The sequence below is a fragment of the Mastigoproctus giganteus genome, chromosome 3 (genome assembly GCF_048544385.1).
Source record: "Mastigoproctus giganteus isolate SK-2022 chromosome 3, ASM4854438v1, whole genome shotgun sequence".
Lineage (NCBI taxonomy): Eukaryota > Metazoa > Arthropoda > Arachnida > Uropygi > Thelyphonidae > Mastigoproctus > Mastigoproctus giganteus.
The window spans coordinates 7499635-7520299 of NC_143577.1; the positions used below are offsets into that span (position 1 = coordinate 7499635).

General features: G+C 38.1%; 1 protein-coding gene across 1 annotated transcript in view; it reads left to right on the forward strand.

The window, feature by feature from the left end:
• Window positions 1–20665, forward strand: part of LOC150087636 (nose resistant to fluoxetine protein 6-like) — a 65557-nt gene that overhangs the window by 30611 nt on the left and 14281 nt on the right. Inside the window, exons 4-5 of the mRNA XM_090369841.1 lie at window positions 8303–8443; window positions 18033–18156. Coding sequence (XP_090225967.1) covers window positions 8303–8443; window positions 18033–18156 — 265 coding nt within the window. The remainder of the gene's footprint in view (window positions 1–8302; window positions 8444–18032; window positions 18157–20665) is intronic.

Sequence of the window (20665 nt, forward strand, 5' to 3'; positions counted from 1 at the left end):
AGAAGCAGCCTGTGTGTGACAATAGCTTTCCCGGATTCAGACGTTTCATGTGCTAGTATAGAATCTGTATGGTGTGAGATAGTTGGAAACAAAGGTATAATGCGAGTAGGAGTAATCTACAGACCAGGCGATTGTGAAGATTATGATAAAAGCCTCTACATGCAAATGGAATGGGCAAGTAAGCGTCAATGTCTTATTATGGGTGATTTCAATTTGCCTCTAATTGATTGGAGTAAATTGGAAGGAAACCTGACATGGGGAACAAAAGTTTTAAATCAACTAGATGACTGTTATTTGTATCAACATGTCAGGGAAAGTACTAGAGAAAAGAATATCCAAGACCTCATCATCACCCATAATTCAGATGACATAACAGGGCTGACAGTAGAGGAATCAATAGCAGGAAGTGATCACGGAGTTATACGGTGGATGATGATGAGAGAGGTAGCAGCAGTAAAAGGCAAAGAAATGGGTTTTAATTTCAGAAAAGAAAATTACGAAGCATTAAGGTACTACATGGCCTCTATTAACTGTGTAGATATCGCACAGAGAATGAATACATTTGAACTGTGGTATGCTTTTAAAACATTAATCACAGATGCCTTGAATGCGTATTTACCATTAAAAAAATACTCCACGAGGAGGGTTCCAAGTTGGATGAATAGTGAAGTTGCAACATTACTTGAGCAGAAAAAGGTGGCATGGAAAGGTTACAGAGCAATAAAAAGTACTGAAGCCTATAACAACTACAAGATGATCTGTAATAGAGCCACAGAAAAGGTTCAACAGGTAAAGGCAGTTTAAGAGAAATCACTAGCAAACAGAGAAAAGAGGGGGGGATAAGGAATTCTTCACATATATAAATGCCAAGAAGACCAGGACAAACCATGTCGGACCTTTACGTAAGGGAAAGGGGATAGTATTAAATACACCAGCTGCCATTGCAGATGAACTCAACAGTTATTTTGCATCGATATTTATAAATGAAAAACCTTTTGTGGCGATGGGAAATTGTGGGAGCGAAGTTGAAAAATATGTAATTAATGATATTGAAATTTCGCAAGATTATTTAATGCAAAAAACTTTTAAGACTACAGGACAGTAAGGCTCCTGGATGGAATATACCCTATAATCTTAAGGGAGGCAGCAAGTGAGTGTATTGAACCATTGAGGCTAATTACGCAAGCATCACTAGACTCTGGGGAGATTCCCTTGGATTCGAAAATTGCCAATGTATCTCCCATACATAAGGGTGGCTCTAAGAATGAAGTGGGAAATTATCGACCTGTCAGTCTAACTTCAGTAGTAGGGAAAATCATGGAGGCAATGATCAAGGATGGAATTTAGGATCATTTGGATTGGATTAAAATTCTCAAGGATACTCAGTATGGTTTTGTAAAGGGAAAATCATGTTTAACAAATCTGGTTTGCTATTTTGAAAGAGTCACTCACGAGCTGGATTTAGGGAATAATTTCGACATTGTTTATTTAGAATTCAGCAAAGCGTTTGACTCAGTCCCACATGAGCAGTCGCTTTATAAGCTGGAACTGGTTGAAATCACTGGGAAAATCCTTAGATGGATAGCAGGATGGCATCAGGGCAGGAGGTAGAGGGTTATGATAAATGGCTATTCCTCAGATTGGGTTAGCATTAGCATTAGTAGATGAATATGATGCAAGAAAGCAAGCTTATGCAGCATCAGCCAAAGAAAAAAAAAAAAAAAAAAAAACTCCACTTCACCCCTCCATTCGTTCGAAATACCTGTCCAGCTGGTCCTTAAATTTATTTAGGCTATGAACTTCCACAACAAGGGATGGAAGTCTGTTCCAACCAACCAACTACCCACTGGCTAAAGGCGAATTTCCGCACATCTATCCTACATCTATCTTTCCTCAATTTGAATTTATGCTCTCTCAGGTGATTATTCTGAGCAAGAGGAAGAATCCCATCAGCATTGAGCATGCTCAAACCATTCAAGGCTTTATACACCCCTATCAAATCACTTCGGGGGTGCCAAGTCTCCAGACACTGTAATTTGCAAAACTTAAGCTTTTCTTCATAAGAGCAACCCTTTATTCCATTCACTAAACTTGTTGCCCTTCTTTGTACTCATTCCAGCAACTCTACATCCTTCTTGAAATGAGGCCTCCAGACCTATATACAGTACTCAATGTGTGGCCTGACCATTGCCTTATACAAAGGAATAATGACCTCCTTATCCCCGCTAGAATAATTCCCGTATATCATTGACAAGACACCATGAGCTACTCTTGCAGCCCGTCTGCACTGCTCAGAGAACTTCATATCTGCCTGCACATTTACCCCCAGGACCTTTTCACTCTACCACTGTCAGTGTAGTACCACAGAGTTGATACGTTGCTCTGGGGTTGCTGTTTCCCATATGTAGTACTTTACATTTGTCAATGTTAAACTTCATTTGCCACCCCTCAGCCCATCTGCTCAACCTTTTCAGATCCTGTTGCAGCAGCATAGCATCAGTAGTGTCCTTAACAACCCTGCCAACCTTTGTATCATCTGCAAACTTGGACATTAAGCTTGATATACCATCATCAATATTATTTATAAATACAGAAAACAATAATGGACTCAACACTGAACCCTGAGGGACTCCACTAATAACATTAGTCCACGATGAGCAGTGTTCATTGATTACCACTCTCTGTCTTCTCCCACTCAACCATCCCTTTATCCCTAGCAGCAATTTGCATCCAATGCCACATTGCTCCAATTTGTGCAGCAGTCTTCCATGTGCAACAGTATCAAAAGCCTTTCTAAGATGCAAGTATATAACATCAAAGTTATTCCCTGCATCCAGCTCTTTTGTGACTGCATCATAGTATCCAATCAAATTGGTCAGGGAAGACTTCCCCTTAACAAAACCATGCTGCGCAGAGCTATAACTGAAGTCTTGTCTAGATAATCCTGCAGTGCTTCTTTAACCAGTGCCTCCATTAATTTTCCTGGAACGGAAGTTAAACTCACAGGTCAAAAATCAAAATAAATGTTGAAATAAAATTAATTACTTGTGTCAGCCTTTGTCCTCCTTTGTGAATTGGGGACACATTTGCACATCTCCAGTCTATGGGTACCTCCTCTGAATCCAAAGAAGCTCTAATAATTATGGCTAAGGGTTTGCTTACTTCCTTTGCTGCCTCCTTTAATATAACTGGATAGATCCTATCCACCCCAAGTGCCTTTCTTGTGTTTATCTTCAACAATTTCTCCTCCACTTTACTCTCAGTTATTACAAGATTATCTAGCTTACTGCCAGAGTTGAATACACCTCTGGCATTCCCCTCGCTGAATAACTCCTCATGTGTGAATGTCAATGCAAAATATTCATTTAGTTTGTTAGCTACCTGAGCAGGATCATCAACAGTTGAACCATCGACATGAAGAGGACCAATTTGATTCATCCCCTTCCTTCTAGAGTTTACATAAGTAATGAACTCTTTGCTGTTTTTCTTTGCATCCTTTGCCAAAGATTTCTCATAATCTGCCTTTGCCTGCCTAACCTCCTTTGTGACTTGGTTACAAACCAGCTTATATCTATCACGTGTTAATTTATATGTATCCCATGCATTTTTCTTCTCTGCTATGTGTCTCATTAGTTCATCTGACATCCATTTAGGCCTAAACCTTGAACAATATCTCTTAGTTGGTATGTAAAGCCTAGTAGCCTCCAAGATAAGTTCTTTGAATGCTTCCCATTTTGAATTTGCTGTTGGTAACATCATCAGTTGGTCCCACTGTATAGAATTTAAATACTGTCTCAGACCATCGTAGTCGCCTTTACGAAACCAATAACCCTTCCCTTTATCCCTGATGGTAGTTACCTCTTTGATTAAATCCCATTTCAGCACAATGTGATCACTGCCACCTAGTGGTTCCTTTTTCTGCAGATTCTTAATGCATGAAGAATCACTACTGATAAAATCAAATCAAGAGTGTTACTCCCTCTAGTTGCCTCCCGAACATGCTGATGTAGAAAACAATCATCCAATAAATCCACAAAAGCCTTGCTAGTGTGTGAGTGACCAACCTACAAATTCCAGTCAATATCTGGGAAATTAAAATCCCCCATTATAAGACTCTCTGATTTACTGGCCCACTCTATTTCCCTGTACAGTTTCTTATTATACTTATCAGAGTCATTAGGCCTATAGCACACTCCTTTGGTGTAACATAAGCATTGGGAGATCAATTTTGATATCCCAATGCTTATGTTACACCAAACTGACTCAACACTGCACTGTTCAGTGATGTCGACTGGCTTCATTTTCTTGGATTTTATGTGTTTCTTAACTAATAGCATAACCCCTCCTCCCTTCCTATCCTGTCTATCCTTTCTGTAGACGTTGTACTCTCCAAATTCCAGTTCTGCATTCCTTATATCTGTGTGACACCACGTTTCTGATATCCCAACAATATCCACTTTTGATGCTTTGAGCAATTCCTCAAATTCATCAAATTTATTTACCAAACTCCTAGCATTGGTGTACACATATGTATACATGCACCTGTTCCTATTCTTAGCTACCCTAACACAACCCATGTGTTTAATTGTACCGCAATGACTCCCAGCAGTCTCTGAAATATCGTGCCTCTTGTTTTCCAGGCTTCTGCTCAATAGAAGCAGTGCAAGAATCACTGTCACCTCTGCCAGTGGCTCCTGTTAATCTATTAATCCGTGCATCCCCCCAAGCTAGCAGATTTCCAACCCCACTAACGCTGCCCCGATAGCATCAACAAATATTCTTGAACCCTTTCTATTTAAGTGTATCCCATCCCTGTAGAAGCAGTCTCTCCTGTTAACAAGTACAGACCAGGCTGAAAAAATTCTACCCCTTGAGCCTTGCACAATCTTTCCATGGCCGAATTGATCGACAAGGCTCTCATCATGTACTCCCTCCTATCGTGTCTGGGCAGAATTGCAGACACTTTCAAATTCAACTCTAATTCAAGGCTTTTTTTCAACAGTGACCTGTACTTGTTAGGTAATTCTGCCGGTCTCCTACTCTTAATATGATTAGTGCCAACGTGTACAACTATATCACCTTTTGTGCCCTTAAAAGATATCTGCTCTACAACATCATCATCAACCTTTACCCCTGGCAGACATACCCTGGTCCTGTTCCACCTATCCTTTTTACAAAGCATGTTCTCCGTTTCCCCTGACAATAGAATCACCAACATCTGCTAGTTCCTGTGGGACCAGTGCATTCTGCCTTGGGGGTTGCCGCTGTGTTGCGTGATGACCAAGTGCAAACTCTGGCATTGATGTGGGCAGCTGAGAGCTTGATGGGCCCCTCAATTTAGATCCTTCGAGGGCATCCACCCTCTCCTTCAAGCTCTCATCCCTTGTCGTGGAAGTTGATAGCCTAAATAAGTTTAAGGCTCAGCTGGACAGATATTTTGAACGAACAGAGGGGTGAAGTGGAAGTGGTTTTTTTTTTTTTTTTTTTTTTTTTTTTGGCTGATGTTGCATAAGCTTGCTTTCTTGCATCAAATGCCTCTACTAATGCTAATGTTAATGCTAATATTGGCCCATAACAACGTTGAGTTATTGCCTGATTTCATTACACTCCTTGCATCCCGCACGCACAAAGACATCCCCCACGGCAATATCATGTCCCGTACTCGATTGCTCCACAAACATCAAGCAAGCAGGGCATTTTAAAAGGCTGTGATTCAGAGGGCAACTGACCCCCTCAGTTCTCCTCTGAGCCATAGCACTCCTATTAGCTTGAGCCTTTTGCTTTGCTACTGTGGTCTGAGTCATTATTTCGATTTAATTTCAATAAAATTTCAATTTCAGTACAAAATTATAACCCTTAACTTGTATCCCAACACAATTATAACGCTATATATATTTTTCAGTATCAAGTATTATCTACGAGTTCCCTTTATATAACTTCCGTATCAAGTTATGTATTAATTAATTATGTTACGTTTGTAATCTAAGTCGTTATACGTATTTAGTTAAAAGTACAATTTAATTGACAACGAAGTTTAACAAAATTAATAGATTTTAATGATTAATTGACAACGTTATATTATATACTATACTATACTAATGCTATCTAGTTTGGGATATAATGTATCGTATAACACAGGCGGCAAGTTACAAACGGTAAATCTACAGACACTTAAGTATTAATTAACTTCCAAATCTCGCTGTGTCAATTCAGAATAAACTAACGATCCTGACTAGGTCTATAAGCTACTTATAGAAAATAATTTGATGTAACAATTGGTCAATAAGGCGGCTAAATATGGCTATAAAACTTCTCGTTCAGTGGAGCTGCAACTTGTAACACGTGGATTTGATACCCTTACCAATACTTTTATGCAATTACAAGGCCGAGTAAAGAATAAATACACCAGATTAATCAGAAAATCACAAAATAATGCTATACTACTAAATTTAAATCGAAAGTTTTAGAAAAACAATAATTTAAAATCAATAAATAAGAAAATCCACTTAGCGGCTTTGAACACGTCTGGCTCCCACTAGCGTTGTCAGCAGACTGATGTAAGAAGTGGGGTTCCCCAAGGATCAGTATTAGGACCACTGTTGTTTTTAATTTTCATAAATGACATTGATGAAAGGATAGAGGGCGTGATGTCTAAATTTGCAGATGATGTTAAAATTGGTAGAGTAGTTAATGATCACTGTCAAGCTGAGCTTCTTCAGAGAGACCTAGATAGACTTCAGGAATGGTCAGAAAAATGGCAGCTATGCTTTAATCCAACAAAGTGTAAGGTATTACACCTGGGAAACAGTAATCCCAAAATAACTTATTCACTTTGTGGGGTTCAACTAAACCCAGTACTGGAGGAAAGGGACTTGGGTGTTACGATAAGGTCAGACATGAAATTCTCTGAGCATTGTAAACAGGTTGCAAGGAAGGCCCATGGTGTCCTATCGATGATCTATCGAACTTTTGCAAGTAGAGATAGGGACGTGATAATCCCATTATATAGGGCTTATGTTAGACCACACTTGGAATACTGTGTTCAAGTATGGAGACCACACCCAAAGAAAGACATCGAGCTTCTTGAAAGGGTGCAAAGAAGGGTAACTCGCCTGGTGAGATCGGCAAAAGGGCGTCCTTATGAAGAAAGACGTCGAATATGTGGGTTGCAGAGTTTGGAAACTAGACACCTTAGAGGAGATTTGATTGAGGTGTTTAAGACTCTGAGAGGCATCAGTAAAATGAATGAGGACGAAATTTTCAAGATTATAAATGATGCTAGAACTAGGGGACATAAATTCAAGTCACGGGGGGAAATGTTTAGATTGGATTGCAGGAAGTTTTATTTTAGCCAGCAAGTTATAAATTACTGGAATAAGTTGCCTACATGGGTGGTAGAGGCTGACAGTTTGGGGAAATTCAAAGGTCATCTGGATAGTACCTTCGGGTCAGGGAAGCGCAAAGGATGTTAGGTTTAATTTCCCTTTCTTTTATTAATTATTATTATTTCTTTATTATTATTTTTTTTATCATTGTTTTATTCGTTTTTTTTTTGGCTGTTGCAGCAAAAGCCATAGGCTTTCTTGCACCATGTGGCCATTACTAATACTAATACTAACTCATGCAAGTGTTATGCCATCCTCATTATCATATTGAAATGTGACTATTTCCAAGTTCCACTGATATATGTAAGTGGCTTGTCACTTGTAAGTTAGTTTTTTCTTGCACCATGTGGCCATTACTAATACTAATACTAACTCATGCAAGTGTTATGCCATCCTCATTATCATATTGAAATGTGACTATTTCCAAGTTCCACTGATATATGTAAGTGGCTTGTCACTTGTAAGTTCAGATTGAAAAGACAAATTGGTTTTAAAACTACCACTTGCATTTTTCATTGTTTTAATCAATTTCAACTGTATGCTACCTGTGTATTTTATTTATATATATCTGAATTTTTTAAAAAATTAATTATATAGTATTTACATTTACATATTCAGATTTATATACAAATGTGATTTGGCATATTAAAGAGTTTTTAGAACTATGTCAATAGAGTAAAATAACTAGTTTATAACTATTCGTTTTTAAAAACTAAACCTATAAATTAATAAAAATTAATTTAGTTTTTTTTATAAACTATTAGTTTATAACTATTTCAGTAGAGTGCTGCAAAGGGAACAAACCATGTAAAATTAAATAAATCTAGAAAGACATATGCCACATTAAATATCAATTTAATCAAGAAATTTTTTAAGCATCTGAAAATTTTAAAATATTTTTTTCATATTTTTGATAGGGTCCCCTTCATTGGCATTATTATTGTAGGTGTACTATTAATAGCTGCGTGGATTACAACTGCAGCAATTAGTGTAACATACAATTTAATACCACTCATGTCTAATACACTTGATATTGATCCACTTAAATATGCTGAAAGGTGAGTATAGCCAAATTTTATTCTTGGTTTAGTTCTCATGTATATGTTTATCAAATGATTTATAGAAAAATAGAACAAAAGAACTTCTTCTTAGGACTGTGTTGGGTTACAGAGGATGCAGCAAAGTGTACTTATCCATGCAAAGTGAACTTTCCATGCTAGACAATATCTAAAGCTTTTCCAAAATCCAGATAAATATAATATGAAAGCAATTCTTGTATCCAACACTTTTATGATCATAACTACCAAGTTAATTAACCACAACTTCATGATGTTCCCCTTAATTGTCCATTCTTATTCCTTTAGGATTCTGTCCTTATTGAGATGTTACTGTATTATGTCATTATCTGCAGACCATGAGACTTGCGCCTTACAGAAATCAAATTTATCAGTCTATAGTTCCCTCCATTATTATGGATTGGAAACACCTTACTGAGGATTTTCGCAGAAACTACTATTGATCAAAATAATATTCCTAATGGTTTGATGCTCTTGCATTCTTGCAAGCATTCAAAGAACTTATCTTGGAAGCTACTAGGCTTTACATACCAATTAAGAAATATTGTTCAAGGTTTAGGCCTAAATGGATGTCAGATGAACTAATGAGACATATGGCAGAGAAGAAAAATGCTTGGGATACATATAAATTAACACGTGACACAGAAGCCTATGATAGATATAAGTTGATCTGTAACCAAGTTACAAATGAGGTTAGGCAGGCGAAGGCAGATTACGAGAAATCTGTGGCAAGGGATGCAAAGAAAAACAGCAAAGAGTTCTTTACTTATGTAAACTCTAGACAGAAGGGGATGAATCAGATTGGTCCACTTGATATCGATGGTTCAACTGTTGATGACCCTGCTCAGGTAGCAAACAAACAAACTAAATGAATATTTTGCATCGACATTCACACATGAGGAGTTATTCAGCGAGGAGAATGCCAGAGGTGTATTCAACTCTGGCAGTAAGGTAGATAATCTTGTAATAACTGAGAGTAAAGTGGAGGAGAAATTGTTGTAGATAAACACAAGAAAGGCACCTGGGGTGAATGGGATCTATCCAGTTATATTAAAGGAGGCAGCAAAGGAAGTAAGCAAACCCTTAGCCATAATTATTAGAGCTTCTTTGGACTCAGAGGAGTTACCCATAGACTGGAGATGTGCAAATGTGACCCCAATTCACAAAGGAGGATCAAAGACTCACACAAGTAATTATAGACCTGTGAGTTTAACTTCAGTTCCAGGAAAATTAATGGAGGCACTGGTTAAAGAAGCACTGCAGGATCATCTAGACAAGACTTCAGTTATAGCTCGGACACAGCATGGTTTTGTTAAGAGGAAGTCTTGCCTGACCAATGTGATTGGATACTATGATATGATCACAAAAGAACTGGATGCAGGGAATAACTTTGATATTATATACTTGGACCTTAGAAAGGCTTTTGATACTGTTGCACATGGAAGGGTGTCTCCGTAGCCAGGTGGAAAGGAGCAGCAGTGCGTAGCACACGCTTCTTGATTAGACCGGGGTTCAAGCCCGTCACCACCAAATACAGAGGATGCGGAAATGTCAGGGAATTACCACCGCATATCCTGGAGCAATATGGCCTTAGTTGATAATGCTCCGAAAAACCAAATAACAACAGCATATGGAAGACTGCTGCACAAATTGGAGCAGTGTGGCATTGGAGGCAAATTGCTGCTATGGATAAAGGGGTGGTTGAGGGGGAGAAGACAGAGAGTGGTAATCAATGGACACTGCTCATCGTGGATGTCCCTCAGGGTTCAGTGTTGTGTCCATTATTGTTTTCTGTATTTATAAATAATATTGATGATGGTATATCAAGCTTAATGTCCAAGTTTGCAGATGATACAAAGGTTGGCAGGGTTCTTAAGGACACTACTGATGCTATGCTGCTGCAACAGGATCTGGAAAGGTTGAGCAGATGGGCTGAGAGGTGGCAAATGAAGTTTAACATTGACAAATGTAAAGTACTACATATGGGAAACAGCAACCCCAAGGCAACGTATCAACTCTGTGGTACTACACTGACAGTGGTAGAGAATGAAAAGGACCTGGGGGTAATTGTGCAGGCAGATATGAAGTTTTCTGAGCAGTGCAGACGGGCTGCAAGAGTAGCTCATGGTGTCTTATCAATGATATACAGGAATTTTTGTAGCAGGGATAAGGAGGTGATTATTCCCTTGTATAAGGCAATGGTCAGGCCACACCTTGAGTACTGTATACAGGTCTGGAGGCCTCATTTCAAGAAGGATGTAGAGCTGCTGGAATGAGTACAGAGAAGGGAAACAAGGTTAGTGAATGGAACAAAGGGTTGCTCTTATGAAGAAAGGCTTAAGTGTTGCAAATTACAGTGTCTGGAGACTAGGCACCGGTGAGGTGATCTGATAGAGGTGTATAATGCCTTGAATGGGTTGAGCATGCTCAATGCTGATGGGATTCTTCCTCTTGTTCAGAATAATCACCTGAGAGGGCATAAATTCAAATTGAGGAAAGACAGATGTCCGGAAATTTGCCTTTAGCCAGCGGGTAGTTGGTTGGTGGAACAGACTTCCATCCCTTGTTGTGGAAGTTGATGGCCTAAATAAATTTAAGGCTCAGCTGGACAGGTATTTCAAACGAACTGAGGGGTGAAGTGGAAGTTTTTTTTTTTTTTTTTTTCTGGCTGATGCTGCATAAGCTTGCTTTCTTGCATCATATGCCTCTACTAATGCTAATGCTAATGCTGCACAGATGTAAAGCTTACAGATCTGGAAGTTTGATTTCTGTGGGACAGTAATGAACTCAGTGGTTAAAAAAGTAATGCAGATTCATCATGACAAGAACACAGTTTTTTGCAGGTGCAGAAAAAGTCTATGGCTTCTTTGTGTAGTATGGCTGATATTAATACTAATTCAGGTGTTGTAACAGAACTGGATACCCATTATCAGCATCCTTGTGGTATCATAGTTCTGCAATATCATGTGTGCTAATAGCAGGTTGTTCAACTCTGTACTCTAGACTTGAAAATGATATCCACAAACATTTTAATATATCATTAAAATTGGCCTCTAAATGGTTGGGTTACTAGAATGTTTTCTGTAAAGTTTTCTTTTCAAATTGTTTCAATAAACTTAATCATTTTCTGCCTTTAAAATTTATGCCTTTATAATTTTAAAAACTACACATCAAATTACGGAAACTTACAGAAATGAAAAAATAAAATAATTGCTTTATTTTATTAGTACTGAATTAGCATTCAACTGATGTGTGGACTTGCCACACGTCAGTTCTCCAATGGCTTTTTTCACTTTTTCCTTTAATGGAACTGGTTCATGATCATACTCTTGAAAATGTGGTGGCAGATCATTAGTGTCAGCAGGTGCTCTGAAGAACTGTTCACAGAACTCCTTCCACCTTCCTTTATTTGCATTCTCCTTAATTGGAGTCCATAATTACATTAAGTTTTGGATGGAACTTTTGTCTTAAAGATTTAATAACATCATACATCTTAGTGTTGTTTCATTTGTTGTTGTATTCAATCTCTTTACACTTTCGATTGATATAATCCTGTTTGTCCTGTCTTAGACATCATTTGATGACTTTCCTCAGTTCCTGATACTCTTCGTTTCCACATACACCCTGGGCTTTCTCAATTCTCTGCTCAATAAGTTTAAAAATGGCTTCCTGAGCTTCGACCTCTCTCTAATGTATCTGTTTGCTGAATCCTTAATAATGCTTTTTGTATTTTCCCACATTTCTTCAGACAGCACACAATCATCAACCAATCCTAATAGAGCTTGAAAATGATTGCCTGTTTCAAGTATATAATCATTTGAAATATTTTTTACATCCAATTATCTAGGGAAAACATATTGATGATTTTTTTCAGCTTCAGCTTGAGAATGATGTGGAGTAGCTGTTGATCACTGCCACAATCTGCTCCAGGAAGTGTCTTTCCTGTGATTACACTCGAATGCCACCTTTGCTGAATAAGGATGTAATCAGTCTGATTCCTTGTTTTATGATCAGGAGATTTCCATGTATAGAGTCTTCTCGGGTGTTGCTAAAAGCAGGTGCAGGTGTTACATATGACAAGACTGTTCAGATGAAAAAATTCAATTTAACTTTCTGTCTGTTCTTTTCTAATGCCAAGACCAAACCTACCACATTCCGGACTAGAAGAAACTGTCTTGCCTACTTTTGCACTGAAATCGCTCATGAATATAAAAACCTCTTTTTTTGGGACCATGTCAAGAGTTGCTTGACACGGTCCCAAAAATCTCTGGATTCAGGGAATCTTTTGATTCCCTGAATCCAGAGATTCTGTCATAATTACGGCTAAGGTTTGCTGCCTCCCTTAATATAATTAGAGAGATCACATCCACCCCAGGTGCTTTGTAATATTTAACTGCAACAATTTCTCTTCCACTTTGCTCTCACTTATTACAAAATCATTTATATCCTTGTTAGAGCGTGATAAGCTTCTGGCATCCACTTTCTAAAGAATTCCTCATGTGTGAATGCAGATGCATAATACCTATTCAGTTTGTCGGCAACTTCAGCAGGATTGTCAAATGACAGTTCAGCCATTTATAACAAGTAGATCAAAGTGTGATTCATAACTTTCCTTCTAGTGTTTACATGACTAAAGAAGTCTTTGCTGTTTTTCTTTACATCGTTTGCCAAAGGTTTCTCATAATCTGCCTTGGCTGGCCTAATCTCCTTTGTGATTTGATTGTAGACTAGTTTTTTAGTTACAACAGGCTTCTGTATCACCTGATAATTCATATGCATCGCATGCATTACTTTTTCGCTACCACATGTCTCAATAATTCATCTGACATCCATTTAGGTCTAATCCTTGAACAGTATTTCTTAGTTGATATGAAAATCTAGTAACATCTATGATTATTTCCCAAAATGCTTCCCATTTAGAATTAGTGTTGGTAACATAATTAGTTGGTCCCACTTAAAGAATTTAAAAGCTGCCTGACACCATGGTAATCTCTTTTATGAAAGAAAAATCCTTCTCTTTATCTTTAATGGTAGTTACATCTTTAAGTAAATCCCACATCAATACACCACAATTGTTACCTCCTAGTGGTTGTTCTATCTGTATATTCTTAATGCATGAAGAATTGCTGCTGATAATCATGTCATTAGCATTGGCATTAGCATTATTTGAGGCATATGATGCAAGAAAGCAAGCTTATACAGCATCAGCCAAAAAAAAAAAAAAAAACCCCCCCCAAAAAAAAAAACCTTCTCGTTTTGCTCATCCTGTCACTCTAAATGTCTGTCTAATTCAGTCTTAAAATTATTTAAGCTATCAACTTCCACAACAATCAATGTAAGTCTGTCTCAGCAATCAACTATCCGCTGGCTAAAGGCAAACTACGGCACATGTATTCTACAACTGACTATCCTCAATTTGAATCTATTCCCCTCAAGTTCTTAGTCTGAGCAAGCAGAAATATCCCATCAGTATTGAGCCTGCTCAATCCATTCAAGACCTTATACACCTCAATCAGATCACCTCGCAGGTGCCTAGTTTCCAGATGCTGCAACTTGCAGAACTTAAGCCTTTCTTTGTAAGCGAACCCCTTTGTTCCTCTCACCAATCTTGTTCCACTCTCTATACTCATTCTAACAACTCTACATCCTTCCTAAAATGAGGCCTCCAGACCTGTATGCAGTACTCAAGGTGTGGCCTGACCATTGTCTTATACAAAGGGATAATCACCTCCTTGTCTCTGCTAGCAAAATTCCTATATATCATTGATAAAACTCCATGAACTGCTCTGGCAGTCTGTCTGCATTGCTCAGAGAGCTTCATATCTGACTGCACAATTACCTCCAGGTCTTTTTCATTCTCCACCTTCCTGAGTGTAATACCACACAGGTGGTATGTTTCTCTTGGGTCAAATGCAAAGTACTACCTATATGCAGCACTTTGCATTTGTCAATGTTTAACTTCACTTGCCGCTTCTCAGCCCATCTGCCTAACTTTTCTAGATCCTGTTGCAGTAGCATAGTCTTTACTGTAATTAACAACCCTGCCAACCTTTGCATCATCTGCAAACTTGGACATTAAGGCTCATATACCTTCATCAATATCATTGATAAATACACAAAATAATAATGGGCCTTGGGGGACTCCACTAATAACATTAGTCCACATAGAGCAGTGTCCATTTATTACTACATTCTGCCATCTCCCACTCAACCTCCCTTTATCCATTGCAGAAACTTTCTCTCAATGCCATACTGCCTCAATTTGTACAGCAATCTTCCATTGTGCAACAGTATCAAAAGCTTTCTTGAAATCCAAGTATATAATATCAAAATTATTTTTTGCACCCAGTTCCTTTGTGACCATATTGTAGTATCCAATCAAATTGGTCAGCCAAGACTTCCCCTTAAGAAACTCATGCTGTTTCTGAACTATTACTGCAGTCTTGTCTAGGTGATCCTGTATCACTTCTTTAACCGGTGTCTCCATTATTTTCTCTGGAACAGAAGTTAAACTACAGGTCTGTAATTATTTGCATGACCTCTGAACCCCCTTTATGAATTGGGGATAGATTTGTACATTTCTAATCCATGGGTCCCTCTCCTAAATCTAAGGAGGCCCTCATAATTATGGTTAAGGGTTTTCTAACTTCCCTGGTCATAAGTATTATTTTTTCTTGTTGCCTCTCTAACATGCTGCTGTTGAAAATGGCCCTCCAATAAATCCACAGCAGTCTTACTAGTGTGTGTGTGTGTATGTGTGACCAACCCCCAAGTTCCACTCAATATCTGAAAAGTTAAAATTGCCCATTGTAAGACATTCTAGTTTACTGGTCCCACCTTTTCTCTGTACAGTTGTTCGTTGTAATCATAACAGTTGTTAGGTCTATAACACACTCCTACTCTGATTTTTGTTTTCTCATGCTTATATCACACCAAATTAGCATTAGCATTAGCATTAGCATTAGTAGAGGCATTTGATGCAAGAAAGCAAGCTTATGCAGCATCAGCCAAAAAAAAAAAAAAAAAAAAGCCACTTCCACTTCACCCCTCTGTTCGTTCAAAATACCTGTCCAGCTGAGCCTTAAACTTATTTAGGCTATCAACCTCCACCACAAGGGATGGAAGTCTGTTCCACCAACCAACCACCCGCTGGCTAAAGGCAAATTTCCGCACGTCTATCCTACATCCATCTTTCCTCAATTTGAATTTATGCCCTCTCAGGTGATTTTTCTGAGCTAGAGGAAGAATCCCATCAGCATTGAGCATGCTTAAACCATTCAAGTCTTTATACACCTCTATCAGATCACCTCGCTGGTGCCTAGTCTCCAGACACTGTAATTTGCAAAACTTAAGCCTTTCTTCGTAAGAGCACCCCTTTGTTCCATTCACTAATCTTGTTGCCCTTCTCTGTACTCGTTCCAGCAGCTCTACATCCTTCTTGAAATGAGGCCTCCAGACCTGTATACAGTACTCTAGGTGTGGCCTGACCATCGCCTTATACAATGGAATAATCACCTCCTTATCCCTGCTGGAAAAATTCCTGTATATCATTGACAATACTCCATGAGCTACTCTTGCAGCCCGTCTGCACTGCTCAGAGAATTTCATATCTGCCGGCACAACCACCCCCAAGTCCCTTTCATTCTCTACCACTGTCAGTGTTGTACCACAGAGTTGATACGTTGCTCTGGGGTTGCTGTTTCCCATGTGTAGTACTTTACATTTGTCAATGTTAAACTTCATTTGCCACCTCTCAGCCCATCTGCTCAACCTTTCCAGATCCTGTTGCAGCAGCATAGTGTCAGTAGTGTCCTTGACAACATTACAATTGACTCAACATTACAATGGCCACCCATGTCAACTGGATGCACTTCCTTAGATTTATGTTTTATGATTAAACTTGTTAACTAAGAGAATAACCCCATCCTCTCCTATTTTGTCTGCTCTTTTTTACACATTGTACTTCCCATATTCCAATTCTGCATTCCTTATATCTGAGTGATATTTCATCTCTGATATCCCCACAATGTCTACATTTGATGACTTGACCAACACTTCAAATTCTTCAAATTTATTTACTATGGTCCTAGCAATGGTGTACATGCACTTCTTACTCTTGGTTATCTAATACAGTCCATGTGTTTTCTTGTTCCACGATGACCCACAGTAAGCCTTAAAATCGCCAGTACTTTGCTTTCCAGGCTGCTGCATGTTCCAGTAGAATCAGTGCAAGAATCAATTTCACTTCAGCCTGCAGCTGTTGTTATTCTATTAGTCTTTGTACCCACATCCCCAAGCTTGCAGTTTTCCAACCCACTTAACACTTCCTTGATAGCGTTAGGAAATGTTCTTGCACCCTTTCTATTTAAGCGTAAACTATCCCTGTATATGCAGTTTCTCTTCTTTCTCTCTTTCTTTCTTTCTTTCTTAGTCTCTATTAACAAGCCCAGATCACTCTGAAAAAAATTCTACCCCATGAGCCTTGCACAGGCTCTCTAGAGTCAAATTGATTCACAAGGCTCTCATCATGTACTCCCTCCTATTGTGAGTAAAATTACATTCACTTTCAAATTTAACTCTAACTCGTGACTTTTTCTCAACAGTGCACTGTATTTGTTAAGTAAGTTGTCAGATCTCAATGTCATTAGTGCCGATGTGTACAACAGTATCATCTTTTTTGCCCTTTTGGCTGAGGTTTGTGGTAAATTGGGAAATATTTTCTCAGCAGTTGTTATTTCTTATCAGAATTGCAAAGTAAGCAATCATGACCATGCACCCTAAACTAAAAAATAATTAACTGAAATATTTATTTTTGTAATGAATATAAAATTTGATAATATATTATTAAATTCTCAGAAAAGCAGAGAAATGAATTAATATGCCTTCCATATGTGTATGGGAAATTTAAGTAATGATGTTATTGTTATTTTATTTATATTTTTGTTATCCTTTTGATTTTAATTTTAAATTGATTTTTGATTGAATTTGATTTCTTAATTGTTCACCTAGTTCATCTGTGGGCAGGCCATTTCTGTCTTTAAGCTATCAAGCTTTTTCCACTTACTCAATGATGACAGCCAATAATTAGTGATATACCTATATGAGTAATGAAACACATTTTAAATAGTAGCATCCCTCTCCTTCAGTATCAGTGCTTTTTATTTGAAGCACAAGTGCAATACACTCGGGCGCCTCTGTAGCCAGGTGGGAAGGAGCAGCAGTGCGTAGCATACTCTTCTTGATTAGACTGGGGTTCGAGCCCGTCACCACCAAATACGGAGGATGCGGAAAGGTCAGGGAATGACCACCGCATATTCCTGGAGCAATATGGCCTTAGTTGCTAATGCTCCTAAAAAAAACCAAATAACAAATAGCAACACACTCAGCTGTGGGCACAGCTGAGTTCCTTACCACCCATGATCTTTTATAGCTTTCATATGCCTGAATTTTGTTATTAATTTACTTGATGCTAATTTAACTTTTTTTTAAAATTTATTTTAAATTAATATTTCTGAGAAAATGTTAAATATATTACTTTTTTATGTAATAAAAATATGCTTTTTTTCTGCAGTATGCTAAATACTTTCAATAAATTATATGTGAAGCCATACTGTCGAATAGCACCTTATCTTATTGGAGTTTTAGCAGGATATGCACTGTACAAAACAGGTGCTCGAAAATATTTTCTTCGTTGGGTATGTATATCTGTTAATAAAATTTTAAACTAATTTTAAGTATATTTTCATCTGTGATATAATATGATGACCAATAACATAATGATGATCATTTGCATAAATTTGTCATAGAAAAATAACAAATTAATTCAAAGCATTTAGTAAAACATTTAGAAAAACTAAAGTATCCTTGTATATACATATAAAAACATACTAGATTTCACTGTGAAAGATTAATTTATTAATTTTTATAGTCTTTTGTGATATTTTTATTTAGCTATGAATTCTCAAAATATATATAATATATTATGTCATAATTTACATAATTGATAATTATTTACATAATTATCAATTATTATCATCAAATATTATCATCATTTGATAATTTATAATAGCATATTGTGTCACAGTCACAAAAATGCTCAAAAGAACCACAACTTTTTGGGTACACACACATTTACAAGATTTTTTTTTTATTATAAAAAAAATAGAATGATGGAATTGCACAGACCACAGTTTGTTGCAGTTGTAATGTGTGAGTTGTTTTTGATAATACTTTGTTTCAAAAAAGTACCACAGAAAGAAGTCAGGCAGGGATAAGTCTGGGGATTGAAGCAGCCATAAACCTGTTAAAATTATCTGTCATTGAAGAATTCTTGTTACATTAGAAGTATAATAGACTATTGTGCCATCTTATTGGTACAACAGTCTCATTCAGTTTCTTCAAGCAGTGAAAAACTGCATGAGAGTAAAAGTTATTGGTAATGCACTATAGTTTTTTCTTTGAAGAGAAGAGGATGATGTTCATGTGTGAGATAAACAGTACATCAGTTTTTGACAGAATATAGTAATCACTCTTGTGAAATGTGGGGGGATTTCAGTACCTCAGTATTTGCTGTTTTGTTTGTGTGTTTTCATGTAACTACTCAGCTGAATTCTTGTTTGGGGAATGCCAGAGGTGTATTCAACTCTAGCAGTAAGCTAGAGAATCTTGTAATAACTGAGAGTAAAGTGGAGGAGAAATTGTTGAAGATAAACACAAGAAAGGCACCTGGGGTTTATGGGATCTATCCAGTTATATTAAAGGAGGCAGCAATGGAAGTAAGCAAACCCTTAGCCATAATTATGAGAGCTTCCTTGGACTCAGGGGAGGTACCCATGGACTGGAGATGTGCAAATGTGACCCCCAATTCACAAGGGAGGATCAAAGGCTGACACAAATAATTATAGACCTGTGAGTTTAACTTCTGTTCCCGGAAAATTAATGGAGGCACTGGCTAAAGAAGCACTGCAGGATCATCTAGACAAGACTTCAGTTATAGCTTGGACACAGCATGGTTTTGTTAAGGGGAAGTCTTGCCTGACCAATTTGATTGGATACTATGATGCAGTCACAAAAGAACTGGATGCAGGGAATAACTTTGATATTATATACTTGGATCTTAGAAAGGCTTTTGATACTGTTGCACATGGAAGACTGCTGCACAAATTGGAGCAGTGTGGCATTGGAGGCAAATTGCTGCTATGGATAAAGGGGTGGTTGAGGGGGAGAAGGCAGAGAGTGGTAATCAATGGACACTGCTCATCGTGGACTAATGTTATTAGTGGAGTCCCTCAGGGTTCAGTATTGGGTCCTTTATTGTTCTCTGTATTTATAAATGATATTGATGATGGTATATCAAGCTTAATGTCCAAGTTTGCAGACGATACGAAGGTTGGCAGGGTTGTCAAGGACACTACTGACACTATGCTGCTGCAACAGGATCTGGAAAGGTTGAGCAGATGGGCTGAGTGGTGGCAAATGAAGTTTAACATTGACAAATGTAAAGTACTACATATGGGGAACAGCAACCCCAGAGCAACGTATCAACTCTGTGGTACTACACTGACAGTGGTTGAGAATGAAAGGGACCTGGGGGTGGTTGTGCAGGCAGATATGAAGTTCTCTGAGCAGTGCAGACGGGCTGCAAGAGTAGCTCATGGTGTATTGTCAATGATATATAGGAATTTTTCTAGCAAGGATAAGGAGGTGATTATTCCCTTGTATAAGGCAATGGTCAGGCCACACCTAGAGTACTGTATACAAGCCTGGAGGCCTCATTTCAAGAAGGATGTAGAGCTGCTGGAACGAGTGCAGAGAAGAGCAACAAGATTAGTGAATGGAACAAAGGGGTGCTCTTACGAAGAAAGGCTTAAGTTTTGCGAATTACAGTGTCTGGAGACTAGGCACCAGCGAGGTGATCTGATAGAGGTGTACAAAGCCTTGAATGGTTTGAGCATGCTCAATGCTGATGGGATTCTTCCTCTTGCTCAGAATAATCACCTGAGAGGGCATAAGTTCAAATTGAGGAAAGACAGATGTAGGATAGATGTGCGGAAATTTGCCTTTAGCCAGCGGGTGGTTGGTAGGTGGAACAGACTTCCATCCCTTGTCGTGGAAGTTGATAGCCTAAATAAGTTTAAGGCTCAGCTGGACAGGTATTTCGAACGAACAGAGGAGTGAAGTGGAAGTGGTTATTTTTTATTTATT